This window comes from Salmo salar, chromosome ssa17 (assembly GCF_905237065.1).
Source record: "Salmo salar chromosome ssa17, Ssal_v3.1, whole genome shotgun sequence".
In the NCBI taxonomy this organism is placed as follows: domain Eukaryota; kingdom Metazoa; phylum Chordata; class Actinopteri; order Salmoniformes; family Salmonidae; genus Salmo; species Salmo salar.
Window position 1 is genome coordinate 16,948,812 of NC_059458.1, and position 19,195 is coordinate 16,968,006.

The 19,195-nt window shown below is 43.5% G+C and overlaps 1 protein-coding gene across 2 annotated transcripts; it reads left to right on the plus strand.

The window, feature by feature from the left end:
• The first annotated feature begins 557 nt into the window (after positions 1-557).
• Positions 558-11,242, plus strand: msl3 (MSL complex subunit 3). Of its 2 annotated transcripts, none has more exons than XM_014151629.2 (12): positions 558-816; positions 1,546-1,628; positions 2,126-2,221; positions 2,324-2,421; positions 2,548-2,648; positions 2,769-2,888; positions 3,160-3,320; positions 3,607-3,765; positions 4,028-4,341; positions 4,658-4,867; positions 4,985-5,069; positions 10,251-11,242. In XM_014151629.2, exons 1-12 carry the CDS (start codon positions 718-720, stop codon positions 10,348-10,350), a joined length of 1,626 nt encoding a protein of 541 aa, XP_014007104.1. In that variant the 5' UTR covers positions 558-717; the 3' UTR covers positions 10,351-11,242.
• The last annotated feature ends 7,953 nt before the right edge of the window (positions 11,243-19,195 follow it).

Consider the following 19,195-nt stretch of genomic DNA (forward strand, 5'->3'; position numbering starts at 1 on the left):
TATCTCGCTCTCTGTTTTCTCATCTGACAACTGAAATAGTTCGGTCTCCAAATTTAGAAAATAATGAGCCTCATTAAGCTGAGTAAACATTCACCATCTGAACCCTATCAAAATGTTTTTGTTTCTGAACCCAGAGAATAATATTTAGAGTAGCGGTGCTGACTAACAGCGAATAAACTGTAAGCTATAAAAAAATAAAGAGAGTCGCACACTCTCTCTCTATATATATATATATATATATATATATATAAACTCCTAGTCATTTACTGGGTAAAACACCAACGTTTTGTCATCACTGTGTCTTCTTCAGGGTGATGTAAACATATATGCCTTGGTTTTAAACAAGCTCAGGTTGGAAAAAGCATATTTTTGTTGACACAACTTTTAATTGTTACTGGTTATCCTTTGTTGCGTTATTTATTAGCTACATGGACAAACTTTGATTTATTATTGGAAGGGCTACATGTCACAGAAATATTAGTAGGATCCTCTTTGAATAACGGATGCCCTCTGCTGGTCAATTTATGTACTGTTTATTTCTACGGCGTCCACGAAGGACCAAACTAGAAATTCCCTATTACGGATTCGTTTGATGAGTTGTGTCCTAGCGCCATCTCCATATTTTTTTCAAAGACCCCTTTGGATACAGCCCGGCAGGGAAAGGGTTAAGGAGCGGGGTAGCCAGATGCCTCCTCTCCTGCTCGCTATGACGAACAAATGAACTCCCGGGGAATGAAATTTAAATTCCACAAAGGAGAAAAAGTCCTCTGTTTCGAACCTGACCCTACGAAAGCTAAAGTACTCTATGATGCTAAGGTAAATGGCTTGTTGTTTAGCCTATAGTTTGTTTGTGGTCACGAGACTGATACTGCATGCAATTCCCAAACATTTTGATTTCCAGTTTTTATAACTTTATCCAATACTGTAGCTAAGTTAGACATTATGTTTATTTGATATATCCGGACAGACCACAGAAGGCCCAACCGAGGTTGCCATGCTAGTTAGCTGCTAGGCTAACGTTTGCTATTAGGCTAACGCACCGTGAACGCTATATGGTAGGTTTATGGCAAAAACGAGGCCATCAATAATGGCTGCATCCGTGTTATTTGTTGCTATGCTGTACCTGCTATCTCTGCACATGCTGAAGCCAGGTTAGCTCGGGTATATGTTCTTAGCGAGCTCGTAGTTGCTACATTTAGCTAACTACGTAACTTAGCTAACGTTAACTGTCCGCGAACGTTGGAAGTAACGTTAAACTAGCTAACGTTAACCACCAACGATGAATTAACATAGCATGAGTTAACGTTAGCTAGCCTCTGTGCAAGGCCACGGCAACAAATTACAAACAGCCAACCCGTTGTTTACATAACATTAGCTAGCTAGCACCAATTAGTCATGTTTTGTTAGTTAACTAACGCGTACGGATGGCTAACTGTCTATTTGGTCTAGATGTGGTGATACATTTGCCTGCTGTCTGTTACACGCTAACTTGAGTTTGGTCGGCTGCCGCTAACTATCGTTAATTTCTGGAATTGTATGTTTTAGGTCGTCGATGTTGTAATTGGCAAAGATGAACGTGGAAAGCGAGTCCCAGAATACCTGATTCACTTCAATGGTTGGAACAGAAGGTAAACTCACACACAAGACAGTCTGGGGTGGTGGGCTTGAAGAAGGGATACTGGGGAGGAGGATGGGAGGTTCCTGAGGGGTGGGGTGGTACAGGGGAGGGGTGGATGGGAGGACCCCCCCCCCCCAAAAAAAAGTGCAGTTCCCTGTATCTGAATGGTTTAGGTTAATTTCCCCATCCTTTGTGGGCTCTGCCTGTTGAGCAGCAAAATGGCTCATTTTTCAACATACTGTTAGCTGATAATGTTTACTTAGCAAGCTACTGGTAGAAACTTTGTACAGTTGGCTAAAAATAGTGCTAACTTTTATTTAACAATCCTTTGAAAACTGTACGTAGTTGTCAATGGTTTTAGCCATCTATATAGTGGAAATCATTGAGTGTGGATAGCAACCTTCAGTGGAGTATTGTCCTTGATATCACTGACAATACTGTCATGCCGACTGCATGCGGCTTGAATTGGAAGGGGTGGTATTCATCATCTGTTGCTTTGTGCTACAGTTGGGATCGATTGGCAGCAGAGGACCATGTGCTCAGGGAAACTGACGAAAATCGCAAATTACAACGTAAACTGGCTCGTAAAGCTGTGGCTCGCATGTAAGTTTTACTCCATTGGAGAATATCGGAGAAGTAAGCATTAGGCCTGACTGCAGATTTGGTGCCAGTGTCCTGTCTAACGGTGTCCACTTCTACCCACAGGAGGAGAAAGGGATGGGGGAAGAGACGTCGTCGTCTACCCGGTGTTGAGTCAGCTCTGAAGACACTTCCTGAAGAGAAGGAAGAGAGTGATGACGCATGTGAGTTTGCCTGTTCCATCACACTCAAACTAGTGCTAGTGCAAAGTAGTTTATCGGAATGGCTTTTCATTGGAAATGGCTTGCAAGCTAAAATTACATGTACTTTTTGGTGGGGGTATCTTTCAGGTTTGATTACGTCTTCAGACAACAGTGACGAGGACGATTCCGAGGATCCTGAATCTTTGAAAAGTGAGGAGAGCGACTCTTCCGAAGATTTGGACAAAATGGTATTGTGTTTTCTCAATACATAACCTATCAACTCGGTTGTTCTATTGACATTGTCAGAAATGCACATTTTGACAAAATGACTCGATGGATCTGACTGTTTGCCCATCTATCTCCAGCAGGAAGAGCAGGAAGCTCATGCTAAGATGGAGAGTGAGGACAAGACCATCAACATAGACATCCCTGAGGTTCTCAAGAAGAAACTGGAGGATGACTGCTACTACATCAACAAGAGGAAGAAGGTGTGTCATTAAACAAAGATAACACCCGCTCTATTGTAGTTCCATATACCTATTCCTATCTCTCCAAATCCCTAGATATTGGTCATGTTCAGTAGAGACAAAATGTATAAAAACAGGGACTAGTCCAATTGGAACACAGATTTGTCATTTTCTGTTGCAAAACTTTTTGCCTCGATGTACCCTACTGAATGCAACCCTTGACTTTTGACATTTCAACATCTCACTGCCAATGAGCTGTGATCATGAAGGGCTTTGTTCTTTTTCTCCCCAGTTGGTGAAGCTTCCGTGCCAGATGAACATATTGAACATCTTGGAATCATACGTGAAGCACTTTGCCTTCAACGCAGCCTTCTCTGCCAATGAGAGGTACAGAAGTCACCAAAGCACCACCCAGACCAGCCTCAGTCCTCACTATGTTCCTCCAGAGAAGAAGTGAGTCCCCAAAGTACAACATTTCCCATTAGCCTTTTCGCCTCTCATGAGTCCCATGGGCTACATAATGGTTTTGTTTGACATTGCAGCCAACATTGCAGCTGCCTGCCAACTGACTGATCTACAAATGACCTTGCATCATAAATAACTACTCAATGTTATTTGTAGATCAAGTATGTCAGTCACAATATTACCAATAAATGCATCACAGATTCGATGCTCTCGAACATGGTCATCGTGGATGAAATTATCATTGTGATAGCTAAAAGTCACCGTTTTGTTTCAGTGAGGAGCTTTGCAAGGAGATGGTGGACGGCCTGAGAATCACCTTCGACTTCACCCTTCCCATGATCCTCCTGTACCCCAACGAGCACGCTCAGTTCAAGAAAGTCAGCTCCTCAAAGTTCTTCCTGCCTATCCGGGACAACACAGCCAGCTCCAGCAAGTAAGACAGACACCAGGCTATGTATGCAATCCTCTTGAATAATTAACATCTGTCATTTTCAGGCAGGAAGACAAAACAAAATGAAGTTGAAAACGTTTCACTTTTGGAAGACTCTAAGTACATCAGGCCTTTGTTCAGTTTGTATATCTGACCTAAGTTGAAAATGTCAGTGACAAATTATTGTACGTTTCTTTGGTTTTGTGATGTTGATGTCATTACCAAACTGGTCTTTCTTTGAACATCTCTACCCTTCCTGTCCCAGGACCCTGCGTGAGCGCACCCCCAGCCCCTCTGGCCACAACCCCTCCACCCCCCAGTCCACGGACAGCCAACCAGCCCTGAGTGAGGCCTCCACAACCACGGCAAACCCCACCACCACGCCCAAACGTCGGCGCTGTGCCTCCACGGCCGACCCCGAAGCCCCCCAGTCCCTGCGACGCTCCACACGTCACACCTCGGGGGGCGAGCGGATGGCGGGCGAGGGGGGCAGCGGCAGCGCTACGACCTCACCCCAGCCCAAACGCCGCCTCGACATGCCTGCCCAGCTGCCCAAGTTCTTCCTCAATCTGGAGAAGAGTGAGTGGCAAGAAAACACACTCAAACACAATAAGCAGTTTATTGTGTAGTGAGCAGTTGATTGCTTTACTTTATGCAATGTCACTCGTAGCCTCTGTTGTTGTAATGACCATATCCATCCGCTAGATGGCACTCTTCCGTTTTGTCATACATTACAGTCCGCTCCCAAACACATGGAATATTGTCTGCGCACAGCTTCTCAGTGCTACAGCACACAGTAAATGTCTGTTGTTTCTGAAGTGTCCATGCAAATGTTGTCCTCCACCCACTCCCATCAGTTGATTGACTGCCGTCTGCCCTCCTGTCCCCTTCCCAGAAACCCCTGTCCACAGTGGCTCATCCTCTCCGTTGCCCCAGACGCCCAGCAAGGAGGGCAGCGGCGTCTTCTCTGGCCTGGAGAGCCGACGGAACAACGAGCTTAACGAGGTCCTGAGCTGGAAGCTGACCCCTGATAACTACCCCCAGAGTGACCAGCCTCCCCCACCCTCCTACCTGTACGGCTCACAGCACCTCCTACGCCTCTTCGGTAGGTGTCCTCAGAAGCCCTTTGTGTGTGTGTGTGTGTGGGGGGGGATTGTTGTTTAGTTCAATGTAGCCTCCAGTCACTCATCCTCTTTCAATCTCGTTTATTCCACTCATACAGTGAAGCTGCCAGAGATCCTGGGGAAGATGCAAATCCCAGAGAAGAACCTAAGGGCCCTGGTCAAACACCTGGAGCTCTTCCTCAGGTACCTCCCATCTAATTATAGAATAATCACATGTTTTCTTTACTTTTGTTCTTCTTTTAGTGATCAGCCACACACCATAACTAGGCTAGAACCAGGGCTTCAATAATCTCTATTTCAGCTGCCATAGCTCACCTCCATACAACCTAGGCCTGTAATGTTTCTGTAATGTCAGATGGTTATTTAAGAAGAAAATGTTTTCTCAATAACCTTCCTGGTTAAATAAAGGTCATAAATCACGTTTTCTGAACTGGGTGGTTTGAGCTCTGAATGCTGAATGCTGTGGTATGACAAAAAAATACAATTTACTGTTCTAACTTATGTTGCTAACCAGTTTATAATAGCAATAAGGCACCTCAGTGTTTGTGGTATATGGCCCAATATACCACAGCTAAGGTCTGTATCCAGGCACTCTGCGTTGCATCATGCATAATACCAGCCCTTAACCATGGTATATTGGCGATATACCACACCCCATCAGGCCTTATTCCTTTAATAACTCCTCAAGCCACAGTAACTCACAGTGGAACTGAAGATGCACAATCGCCAGTCTCCAGGATTAGTGACACTGACTGGGCGAAGCCCGTTATCCCCCAGTCAATCACTGCCTGGTGTGTAATTGGGCCGGCCGCCTCGCAGGAAGGGACAGGCTGCCATTTAGTTGCTGTGCCGACTATAGTTGCATGATAGACTTCCTTTCATCACGATAATGCCCACGTCAGCATTTCTTTGGACGTGCTCACTTCGCTAGCATGGTGAGGGGTTTCCACTTGATGGGCCTCTGACATTGTACTAACGTTAGTTTAGCATGCAGAAATGTTTGGACAATGCGGCAGCTTGATGGGCCTCTCCTGTAACATTAACCTAGAAAACATAATAATTGGACAGCGCAGTGGAGAATAGAGAGGTGGATTTTTCCCATGGGGCTTTTTGTATATCTTGGAGAGGGATGGGGGTGTCCCTGTTGGGAGCAATGGGAGTGCAGTCTGCATTGATCTGCTGATGCGCACACACAATCCTCTCAGCCTATCCAGTGTTAGCCCCGTCACCTGAAGTCTAGCTCATTCATCGGGGCAGTTAGCTGTGGTGTAATGCTATTAGGTAGCAACTCTCTGTTTGTGTGATTCATGCAACTCACTGAGTGGAAAAAGTGCTCACTGACCTGTAAACTGGCTCGCCCTGCATGCCTGCCACGGTTATTGTAGCCATAATATCGTCTAACAGGATGTGATCAGACGATGATGGCTTGAGATGTTATTTATGCAGAGGGATTGATTTGCTGTTTTTGTGTCTGTGCATGTGTCTCTGTGTGTGTGTGCGCGCACCTGCATCTGTCTGTATGTGTGTGAGAGACTGTCAGACTACATTAAAGTGAAGGGAGATGAGTCGGCGTTACACAAGCCGGCGATTCTAATCTTTAAATCCTGCCCAGCGATCTTCAGCTGGCCCCAAACCTAAGGGATTTATTCTCTCTCCTTTATTAATCAAACGCCTGTAGTTTCCCCTCCAGCCACCTCTCTGCGCTGTGTCACACTGAGGGACTTATGACTCCTTTTCTTCTCACAGCTGGGTACATCTCAATCGTCTATTAGGGCCTTCTTCCACTAGTGTCATCTTTTTATTGACAGTAACCACGTTTCCAATCACAGTTTTTATACAAGTAGTCATTTCGTATAATAAAAAAATATCACGATGGCTGTGATGGAAACAGGAAGTTTCAGTACAGTTTTATAAATTTGTTTTGACATAGTGAGATCATTTTGTGTCGGTAAAATTAATTACCTGAGAAATGGCGGTGGAAAGACCTTTATGCGCAAATGTTGGTATAATAACCATAATATCGAAGTAAACTTGGGAGTCACGCGATGACATGGTGTGGGGTCCTTCCAATACGACTCGGGGAAAACATGGCAGTGTATTAAGCTATGATGAACTTCACAGGGTGGTGAAAGTACGGTATGAGCTGGATGCTCCTTTTCAATAAATATCAAAGGTCTTACTCTGGTGACATGATCGATGCTTGACTGCCGTTTGACAAATAAAAATATTATCATGTAGACTAGCCTACAAGCACTATCTGCGAGCAGTTGGCTAAACCACACGTGCCAAGACCAGACTAGGCACATTTGCTATTTAATGCAACAGTTTTGCCATAAAACTATCGGTAAGGTTGAAAATGCGATTAACTATATATTTTTATTCGACACATGAAAACGTAAGCGAAAAAGTACATTTTGTGCAGTGAATTTTATCCGCAACAAGTCAGTTTGATGGGAACGCAACAATGGTGGGAAAATGCGGATTTTGGAATATTCACCAATCTGTTGCTAATTGGATGGAAACCTAGTTACTTATCTGATATTACGGGAGAGGTCAGAGACATGTTGGATGCTGTAAGCAATATATTGACGCCTGCCTTATAATGGGATTTAACTTCAGCTGTTCACGCACATTTATTTTAGGAGGTCTGTTCAGTCTAGTGAGATACAGGAAGGGAGAAAACCTGACTGGATGTTGACTGTAGCAGAGTGGAGAAGTGCATGCCGGGAATGGGCACACAGATGGTTCTCTGGAAGAATCGGGAATCGTCTGGTGTGTTGCTGTGATACAGAGGGAGGGATGGCAGTGTAAAGTCAGGGATGCAAACTAGTCACCTTTTGGCGAAATTCGCCGTTTTGAATCCAGAATAGGTGACCTACGTTATTCGTGTAGATCCGATGAGAAAAGTTTGGGCGAGGGGGGGGCTTGCTGAGAAGCCTGACCACAGAGACGGCTATAACCGAAAAACAACGGGCATTTGGAAAGTTTGAGGCGAGGGAGAAAGTGTGGTGGGACGAGTATTGTTAGCATTGTTAAGTATCTTGCTAGCTGGATCGAATTATCCGTTAGCTAGCCAGAGACATGTTGAGCAACATTAGCCTACTTAACTGATCAAATAATTGAGTGTTTGGTGTGAAAATTAGCTGGCTAACAAAGTCAGACAGCTCGTTACAACATCAGATGAACCAACGTTAGTAACCTAACCAATTCGCTATAGTATTAACTGGTAACGTTATACGACTCCTTGCCGTTCCTCAAGTTATAACGCATTAGTCACTTTCTGGACCCTGGCGATCTGAAATGTTAACTAGCTAACGAACTAACTACTATCTGTGAACGAATGTTTTCCCTTTAGAGTATGTGGTTCATTTTCAGAATGAGATAATTAGTTGAAAATGCTTGTTAAACAAGTGTATTCATGGATCAAGTTGAGCTTAAGCTGGATGCCACTAGAGGTGGAAGGAAAACCACACACTTTCCCTCTTTCTCACCTTTTCAATACAGCTGATAAAAGGGGTATGCCAGGTGTACTCTGCCTGAAAGAGATCAATTATGCCAACAAAGGGTATCATGCTCTGCTGGCACATTGTAGAACATACTTCCACAGGCAGAAGGTGTACAATGTAATAATGTGCAGTGTAGCCCAAATATATTGCTTTTGTTGTGTTAACACTTGTGTGAGTGAAGTGAGTTAAGATGTTTTTTCCCCCCAAATGCAATATTTAGATGTCTATGGTCACAAGCATTCTATTATTGTAAAGGCTGTCATGCATAACCGCAATATTAGTGTAGTGTATAGTTTTGTTTTATCAAGACTCATTTGCAGTAAAGTATAGGCAACAAATAACACTGGATTGCTTTCTTTACATTTTTTATTTTTTTAGCTGTGAGTTGGGTTCACATGAACCACTTTTTATTTTACACAGAGAGACTGAACATGTTGATCATAGTCTTTGTTGTTTAATTAGTTAACCTGCATTTCCCCCAAGCAGGGATTTTCTGCATGTTTCAGTGCAACAAAAAAGTCTCACCTTTTTGGGCCCTCACCAGTTTGCATCCCTGAAAGTACTTAAGTAAAAATACTTTAAAGTACTAATACATTGCTATTTGTTTTTTACAACTTTTACATCACAACATTCCAAAAGAAAATAATTTAGTTTTTACTCCATACATTTTCCCTGACACCCAAATGTCCTCATTTAATTTTGAATGCTTAGCAGGACAGGAAAATGGTCCAATTCACACTTATCAAGAGAACATCCCTGGTCATTTCTACTGCCTCTGATCTGGCGGAATCACTAAATGCAAGTGCTTCATTTGTAAATGATGTCTGAGTGTTGGATTGTGTCCCTGGCTCTCCATAAATAAATAAAAACCAGGCAATTGTGCCATCTAGCTTGTTTAATATAAGGAATTTAAAATTATTTTTTTTACTTTTGATACTGAAGTATATTTAAAACCCAAGTAGTATTTTACTCAAATTATTTTTACTTTTGATACTGAAGTATATTTAAAACTCAAGTAGTATTTTACTTCAGTCATTTTCTATTAAGGTATCTTTACTTTTACTCAAGTATGAGAATTGGGTACCTTTTCCACCACTGTGGAGAGTGCCTAATGTGTATGAGAACAAGGATGCCTGTGTTCGCCCAGCTGCTCTCCCACAAAAATGTATCCATATCTTATCTAACATCTGCAGAGAAATGTGGTTGAAGTTTACAGCCTTTGCTCTACATTTGCACTGACTAATAGATAGGACGAACCAATAAATAATGAAGAATAGCTGTAGCCACGGTCCTGTGGTCCATACGGACTAGCTCGGTGCTCCACAACGACGACAATTTGTTGCCGGTTAAAGCGCCTCTTAATTTCTCCCTCTGATGAGGATAATTTGTTTGCAGTCAAATTAGAAGAGCGGGTAGAGCTAAGATGAGATGGCAAGATTTAGAGGATTTGGCTGAGCAGCGGATACTAAGAACATTCCGGATTATTTTCCCTACTGATTAGACGGGGAGATTTTCCCTCTCCTACTCTGGCGAATTGGGTTATTTAAGGCAAGTTACTAAAAGCACTGACTAACTGCAAGCCTGGAGGGGGGAAGGGGGTGTTAACAAGCCCCCTGTTGGAAAACACCAAGATTGGGAGTGCTGAGTAACTAGTCTGGTCCGTGACGTCCACAGTAGTCCGGTGAGTAATGCATTTCCCACGGTGGTCTTTGTTTCAAATGCATTAGCTGTCTGTTGATGGCCATGCTGTGTTAACTAGCCTTAACTTCAGACTTCTACTCAGTGTGGTGAATTAGACCCAGTTATGGTGTTATCTCTCTCTCGGTCTCTTTCTACTCTGTCCCTCTCTGCTCCCCAGGTTTTTGGCTGAGTTCCACGAGGACTTTTTTCCGGAGTCGGCGTACGTGTCGTCATCGGAGGCCCACTACTGCATGAAGCACCCGCGGGCCGTTTACTGAGGCCGTTTATCTCGCCCTGAACTGCACTGCTGGGAGGGGAGCTCCAAGCTGCTTCCCAAACCATCCCTTTCTTTCACTTCCTCTCTGAGACTGTGCCATTATCCCTCTCCCTCTCTCTGTTCACCCCTTGCCCTCCTAAATCCAACCCATGCAGCTATGTGGTTTTGCCAGTCGGAAGGAAGTGAGGCAAGGGTCTTGGCTTCTGATCGGCCCAGTAACTCACTCTCCCCAGCCCCCAACCTGGCAGCCTGGCCTAGGAACAGACCCTCCTGGATGCAATAATTACCTAAAGCATGGACGTCTACTTGTTATCCTAGGCTGTAGACCGTAACCCCCTGCTGGGGTCTTTCCCATGATGCTGACTTTGTCTTGCTTTCTCTCGCTCTGCACTCAAGGACCACGTTTGGCCCTCTCTTTCTCTAGCAGCGTCTGCGTCCGATCCTTCTCTCTCCGTCCACCTAGACAAGCAAACACAGGGAGAAGGCCTATTTGATACGTTCGCTTTGTGTGACTATTGGAGACTATTGGCTTCTCCTTGGCTCACCACGCTTGCTGCCCCAAGTCACGCTTCAGTGTCTGTTAAGTTCTTTCTAAACTCTTGTAGAATGTCATTACTCTAGTAATGTCTATCTGTGTTCCTCTTGCTTAGAGGGGCCGGTGATGTTATGGCCACTGAGTGTTCATATTGATATTTGTCATGGCATTACCCCCAATGTTTGAAAAAGGTATTGAATTTCATTGATGTATAAATTCCTTATTCGGTGTTTTTTTTTTTTATACACTGTTAACTTGTGGACTCGAACAGGAACACACTGTGGAGGTGGAAATGTAAAAATATCAACTTTCAGTTTGTTTTCCATTAGTCTTATCTGAAATAAAAGTTAGAGCAATATTTTTGGCATGTGGTGTATGAATATTGCTGTTCTGTTGATTCATAAAGACCTAGGCCGGGATTCAACGCAAGGCGTGTTATATGGCAGCACAATATAAACAAATAATTGACACTTGAGCCAAACTGCGCTATGTTTATCGTGAATGCAATCCCTGCGAATGTTGCCTTTTTAAAAGGTGTTGTCAGCTGTATAGATCGCTGTGCTATAATGCGCCATGCATTTAATCCTGGTCCTATTCTCTGCTGTTCTTCTCTCCTTCAAGTCCTTTTTCCTTAAAGAAACATTCTTCACTATAAAGGTTGTTCTAAACTACAGCAAAGTACAAGAGCAGATTGTTGGGTTTATCCTCAGAGGATGACGTCAGCCTCCTTTGATGGGCACACAGTGTTTTGGGTTGTGCCCTGTCTGTCAGTCGCTGGATATTGGTGCCCGTAGACCAGGGATCATCAACTAGGTTCAGCGGCAGATCAATTTCAATTTTTTCTTGAGAGGATGGACAGGGGGCCTGAACATAATTACTAAGAACTTGTTGACTCCAAATTGACCGCAAGAAGCACAAACAGATCTAATATGTCTAAAACATAATCATTTCAACCCTTACTTACATTGGTATACAATCACATATACAGTATGTATGTTATGAGTGGGAATACTTTGGAACAGATTTGAAATAAAATAACTTTGAGCTGATTTGCTGGTGTTTCCACAGTCTTGTTTCCAACAAGACTTTTTAATAAAACTTGGGGGGCCAAAAAAATCACCTGTGCACAAGTTGGGGAATCCTGCCATAGCTGCCTGCTGTAGAATACCTCTTAACATTGACCATCACACACTGCCTCTGAATATGGGTTCTTGAGTGTAACGGCCAGAGTTGCAATCAACGTACAGAATATTTTTGGCTCTGAACAACTCCAGTGTTTCTGGTTGTTCTGACTGAAACCCCTCCCTCAAGCTATCACATTGCCTCTAAATCAGGGGTATTCAACTCTTAACCTACGAGGTCCGGAGTACTGCTGGTTTTCTGTTCTGCCTGATAATTAATTGCACCCACCTGGTGTCCCAGGTGTAAATCAGTCCCTGATTAGAGGGGAAGAATGTAAAAAAGGACAAACTGACTTTGAAGCCCAGAGTTGAGTTTGAGGACTAGATAGTGTGTTTGGGGGGTTTTCTGAGGGAAAACGCTTAGGGTGGCTTTTGACTTATCATGTGGTCAACATCTCTAGGCCCTGAGGGTCAGAGGGAATAACTAGAGCCTCATCTCTGCACCGGCTAGCCTAGTCCTGACCCTCTTCAGAACAACCAGATAACTACACCAAGGTTCGGGGATCACTGGCAAATGTGATGGATTGCAATGAAGCTTAACCAACGCAGTTGCCTTGTGGTTAGTGTCTGCCCAGAGATTGGAACGTTAGGGGTTCAGTCCTCGGTGGTCATACTTACAACTCAAAATGTCACAATTTTGCTGGCTGTCCTCCAGTGATATCTGTTGATGTATTTTTCACCTACATATTTTTCATATCAGATTTCATTTTGAAAATACACTGCTTTTTTTCATCCCAATACTTTAAAGGTGTCTCATACATATTGACACTCACCAATGAAAACAGGGACAGTATATTGTCCACGTTTTGAGTCCCACACATATTGTAGTTTGTTTTCATTCAGGATTGCCATGTGGCAGACTATTACATATTATTACTTTGGCTACAGTCGGTGCAGTACTGAAGCTTTCTGCTCAATAAACTAGGAGGGTTTCCATAGCAAAACTATGCTCTTAGCTCCCTCAGCCCTAGGGAGGTTAGCATTGCTACCATTACAGAGGCTAAATGTGTTTAGCGGTAAGCACTAATGCTTTTTGGATAGAATGGAGTCCTGTAATCAACCACTTCTAACTGGAATCCGAGATCAACACCCTGCTTCGGTGCTATCGTATGGCCAAGATAGAGCTTTGTGTTCAAGAATCTCCGTCTCCCAGCCGCAATAAATCAATTTCTGTTCCACCCTCTCGATATCCACTTACCTACTGATTCAATTGGCTGGAGAGCCGTGTGTGATATCGCCTGAAGAAGGTAGCAACGCTCACCTCACACAACTCCTCACCTCTTTCTTTAGTTTCATCTCTCTTCTCTTAGTCTCATCCCTCCATCTCACCATCATTCTCCAGCGTGGCTGTCGGGGCATCATGAAGGGTGGTGATGGAGCGGAGAGAATAGAGAAGATGGACACTAACCCCAGTGTTGACGTGTCAGCGATGGATGTGGGGTGGCAGGAGACAGCCATTACCCAGCGGCCTGCAGAGTGAGTAGCCTCTGGCTAGCACTTGACGTTTGGTTTCTTCTCTAATGACAGAGACTGAGGACAACCCTACTTTCTTCAGTCTGTTTTCTCACTAGATGCTGGTTCCAAGCAATGCTAATATTTGGGAGTAGAAATTGAGTGTTGAAGGACCTCATTGGTTATTAGGGATATACTGTACAGCAAGTATTGGTTGAAATTCCTAATGTTGAAATGTCAGAAATAGTTTGGACCTAAATAACTGTTTGTCAAAGTTACCCACCGAACCATCAAACCTTTTGAATCTCAAAGTATTTTTGTGAACGTTTTGTCCTCTGATTGCCTGCTGTTGTTGCTACTCCTTCTAATCACAAGTCCCTGACTTGATTTTGCTGGCTCAGCTAACTTCTCCCAGGGTGTCACTTTCTAAGATGGGATTTTAAACACTACACCCCCCACAAAGACACTGCACAAGTGAAGGGAAGAGGTGAGATGAGGAGAGCGCGTAGATAGCTGCGAGAAGGAATTATATATACAACGAGCAACGTGATCATGCTGTTTTTATGTGGATCATGGGTGTATTCATTCCAGGGATAAACATACCTGAATTTGTCCAATAGAAACTATCATCTTCAACTGTTGGACTAATGATTACGTCCTATATGCAGGCAAGAGTGTGCAAGGCAGTATTGAATTTGTAACTGTCTGTCACCTTGATTACTCAAAATTCTCTCGACCTGTGCACCTACATTGTAAACTTTCAGCAATAGGCTAGGTTGTAGCAACTTCATGATGGGTATAGGGAAAATGTGACTATCATGTAGTAGCCTAACCCAATCGATGTTACATTGAACTGGTTGAATGGAATATGAATGACAGTCATCCAATATGCTGTAATAGAAATAAGGCCATGCTCATAAAATTAAAATAATCATCCTCCCTCATCTTAAATGGCACCGACCGCCACTGGATGTGATATGTCCCTGAATAGTTGATGCTGATCCAGAGTCTACTTTGTGTTTTTTTTCTACAACATTCCATTATAAAATACTTAGATTATTGTGAAGTATTATGGTGGGGATGAAGAGCATACTGAGTTGGGTGTACGTATGGATATTGGGATAGACTGTAAGAGTTAAGGTTTGGCAGAGTCAAGCAATTAACACTTGTAGGCCTCAAAGAGAAGTCTCGCCAATGACGCACATTGTTTTAGTGTAAAGCAACGGATCTGGTGTCAAAATCTGATTTAGGAAGCAGATTCCCAAGCCACCTCTGTAGGTAGTCCTGGACACTTCTACACCACATGCCCCCCTTATTGGGTAAAACAAAGTGAGAAGAGCAAAAATCAACCGTCACTCAACATCCTGCTCTACATTCCAATTCATTTCATCTTGCTTTAATCACTTTTCACCCCACACCGGGTGCCAGTGATTATCGTTAGAGAGGCGTGTCCAAGCGTAGCTGGACGCCACAGGGGTTTAGATAGCCCATACATCACGGCGCGCTCTGTATTCATCCACGTACGCCCCACTGCCCCATGGGAGGACCCCACTCAGTCCTACTGAGACAGGAAAGCTGATATAGGGTAACGCGTTTGGCGTCGTTGCGGAAAATACCGTATTTCATTGGACTCCAGATTTGACTATTTGTCATCCCTCTGACAGGTTATGACATGAAGCAGTGAGAAGGTTTTCAATGTAAAATGTGTACAGTTTAAAGTGCTGTGTGGAAACAGGGAGAAAGCTAGTGAGAATAGGGATTGCAAATGCCTTGATGGGTGAAAGTGAAGGTGTCAATTTGTTCTGTTTACATCACAGTGGTGTATTAATTTCAACACGTGTTGACATGAAGCTTTCAAGAGATGTCTGTGAAGCACATTGCAGATCTAATTTGAACAACAACCTTTTTGGTTGTACTCACCACCTCACCACCACTGCTTATGATCGACAAGTACAGTAATTTTTTTATCCCTGAATGTCAAATATCATACATATGTGAATGTAGTACACGTGTACAGTTGAAGTCGGAAGTTTACATACACCTTAGCCAAATATATTTAAACTCAGTTTTCACAATTCCTGACATTTAATCCTAGTAAAAAATCCCTGTTTTAGGTCAGTTAGGATCACCACTTTATTTTAAGAATGTGAAATGTCAGAATAATAGAGTGAATGATTTATTTCAGCCTTTATTTCTTTCATCACATTCCCAGTGGGTCAGAAGTTTACATACACTCAATTAATATTTGGTAGAATTGCCTTTAAATTGTTTAACTTGGGTCAAACGATTCGGGTGGCCTTCCACAAGCTTCCCACAATAGGTTGGGTGAATTTTGGCCCATTCCTCCTGACAAAGCTGGTGTAACTTGAGTCAGGTTTGTAGGCCTCCTTGCTCGCACACGCTTTTTCAGTTCTGCCCTCATTTTCTATAGGATTGAGGTCAGGGTTTGTGATGGCCACACCAACATCTTGACTTTGTTGTCCTTGAGCCATTTTTCCAAAACTTTGGAACTATGCTTGGGGTCATTGTCCATTTGGAAGACCCATTTGCGACCAAGCTTTAACTTCCTGACTGATGTCTTGAGATGTTGCTTCAATATATCCACATAATTTCCCTTCCTCATGATGCTATCTATTTTGTGAAGTACACCAGTCCCTCCTGCAGCAAAGCACCCCCACAACATGATGCTGCCACCCCCGTGCTTCACGGTTGGGATGGTGTTCTTCGGCTTGTAAGCTTACTCCTTTGTCCTCCAAACATAAGGATGGGGATTATGGCCAAACAGTTCTATTTTTGTTTCATCAGACCAGAGGACATTTCTTCAAAATGTGCAGTTGCAAACCGTAGTCTAGCTTTTTTATGGTGGTTTTGGAGCAGTGGCTTCTTCCTTGCTGAGCGGCCTTTCAGGTTATGTCGATATGCAAATCGTTTTATTGTGGATATAGATACTTTTGTACCTGTTTCCTCCAGCATCTTCACAAGGTCGTTTGCTGTTGATCTGGGATTGATTTGCACCACTGTACGTTCATCTCTAGGAGACAGAACGCGTCTCCTTCCTGAGCGGTATGACAGCTGCGTGGTCCCATGGTGTTTATACTTGCGTACTATTGTTTGTACAGAAGAATGTGGTACCTTCAGGCCGCTAGTCTATGGTAGCCTAGTGGTTAGAGCGTTGGACTAGTAACTGAAAGGTTGCAAGATCGAATCCCCGAGCTGACAAGGTACAAATCTGTCGTTCTGCAAGGCAGTTAACCCACTGTTCCTAGGCCGTCATTGTAAATAAGAATTTGTTCTTAACTGACTTGTCAAGTTAAATAAAGGTCAAATAAAAAAATGGAAATTGCTCCCAAGGATGAACCAGACTTGTGGAGGTCTACAATTTTTTTCTGAGGTCTTGGCTGATGTCTTGATTTTCTCATGATGTCAAGCAAAGAGGCACTTAGTTTGAAGGTAGACCTTGAAATACATCCACAGGTACACCTCCAATTGACTCAAATTATGTCAATTAGCCTATCAGAAGCTTCTAAAGCCATGACATCATTTTCTGGAATTTTCCAAGCTGTTTAAAGGCACAGTCAACTTAGTGTATGTAAACTTCTGACCCACTGGAATTGTGATACAGTGAATGATAAGTGAACTAATCTGTCTGAAATCAATTGTTGGAAAAAGTAGATGTCCTAACCAACTTAACAAAACTATAGTTTGTTAATAACAAGAAATTTGTGGAGTGGTTGAAAAACGAGTTTTAATGACTCCAACCTAAGTGTATGTAAACCTCCGACTTCAACTGTAGCTCCTTCAGATCTCTGATCAATGGGGTCGATTCAACCATTGACCTCTCTTATCCCTTCAAAGTCTACCCTTATTGCAGTCATTCATTCCCACGCATCCTCACTTTCCATAACCTTGTAGCAGTCTTATCCTCTTCCTCTTTCTCTTTCACTCACCCCTTGTCCCACTCTTATGCTCTCCCAATCCCCCCACCTCTCATCTCTCTCTCTCTCTCTCTCTCTCTCTCTCTCTCTCTCACCCTCTCTCTCTCATTCTGCACACTCATTCACTCTCTCTGAATTTCCTTGTCTTGTATCCAATGCTGAAACAGATAATGTGACGGAGCAGTATTCATCAAAGCCCTGGGTGGAGATAAAATATGACTGACTCTCTCTGGCTCTGTGTCTAAACCCCAGCACAAGGAAACAGTTAATGTTCTTGCACTGTATTTAAAGTCTAAAGAGGTTACAGTGGTCGGGAGAGTTTAAATCTGATTGGGCCATCTGGAATGTGCCTGTACCCACAGCTGGCTGGGATGAGCCAGGTGAAACGTTCTCTCTCTCTCTCTCTCTCCAGATGTGTCTGTGGAGGGATACCGCCCCGCCTCACACCGCGCCCCTAACTGAATAGTCCCCCCTGACTCCCACCTAAGCCCTCCCAACACACCAGAGTCCCATCAGCTCTCACACAAACACACCTACCACACATTTTCGCGATCATACTCGTGCATTTATTTTCCAACACTTTTTGACATCTGTTGTAATTACATAATCTCCTTCTTGGGCTCAAGCGGAGTGAATATGCTGCTGTAGGTTTTTTTAATGTGACGTGGCCTTTTGACCAGCCCTGAGGATCAGGGTATAGAAGCCGGGAGTGCTGCAGGATGATACTCTGAGTCATGAGGTAAGGATACATCTTTACTTGGAGTGAGGGATTTTTGTTCTTTAATGATGTGAAAATGTGTGTGTGTGTCTGGTTGTGTTGTGTTCAAGACCACCTAAAGCGAGACCGGTTCAAGACCGGAGAAAACCGAGTCCGAGTCAAGACCAAGACCGGAGGGAGGGGCGAGACCAAGTCAAGACCAAGTCGATATTAATGTGTCATAAAAGGAGTGTGTATATTTGGCCTGGTGATGCGGTTTTATGCGCTGACTGAATAGGACCTGATAACTATGAGTTTTTGTGCTCCGCTGGTCTCGGCTGGTCTCAGGAAGAAATTAGTAGTCCTCATTGTCCGAGACCGAGTCAAGACCGAGTAAAAATGTATCCAACACCAAGACAAGACCGAGACAATAAATGGTTTGGAGACCTAGAACACTGCTGTCTGTGTGTGTGTGTGCATTTCTGTGAGTGTGTGCCTCTGCACACGCAGGTCGGTCCCCCCCCTCCGCTCTTGGTCTTGACTCTGACTATTTTCTCTGGTCCTGGTCTTGACTCGGACTGGATTTGCTCCAGTCTCGATCTTGACTTGAACCGGCGTGTCTTAATTTTTTTATTGTTTTATTTCACCTTTATTTAACCAAGTAGGCCAGTTGAGAACAAGTTGTCATTTACAATTGCGACCTGGCCAAAATAAAGCAAAGCAGTGCGACGAAAACAACAACACAAAGTTACACATGGGATAAACAAACATACAGTCAATAACACAATATAAAATCTATATACAGTGTGTGCAAATGTAGTAAGATTAGGGAGGTAAGGCAATAAATAGGCCATCGTGGCGAAATAATTACAATTCAGAATTAACACTGGAGTGAAAGATGTGCAGAAGATGATGTGCAAGTAGAGATACTGGGGTGCAAAAGAGTAAAAAAAATAATATGGGGATGAGGTGGTTGGGTGGGCTATTTTCAGATGGGCTGTGTACAGGTGCAGTGATCGGTAAGCTGCTCTGACAGCTGATGCTTA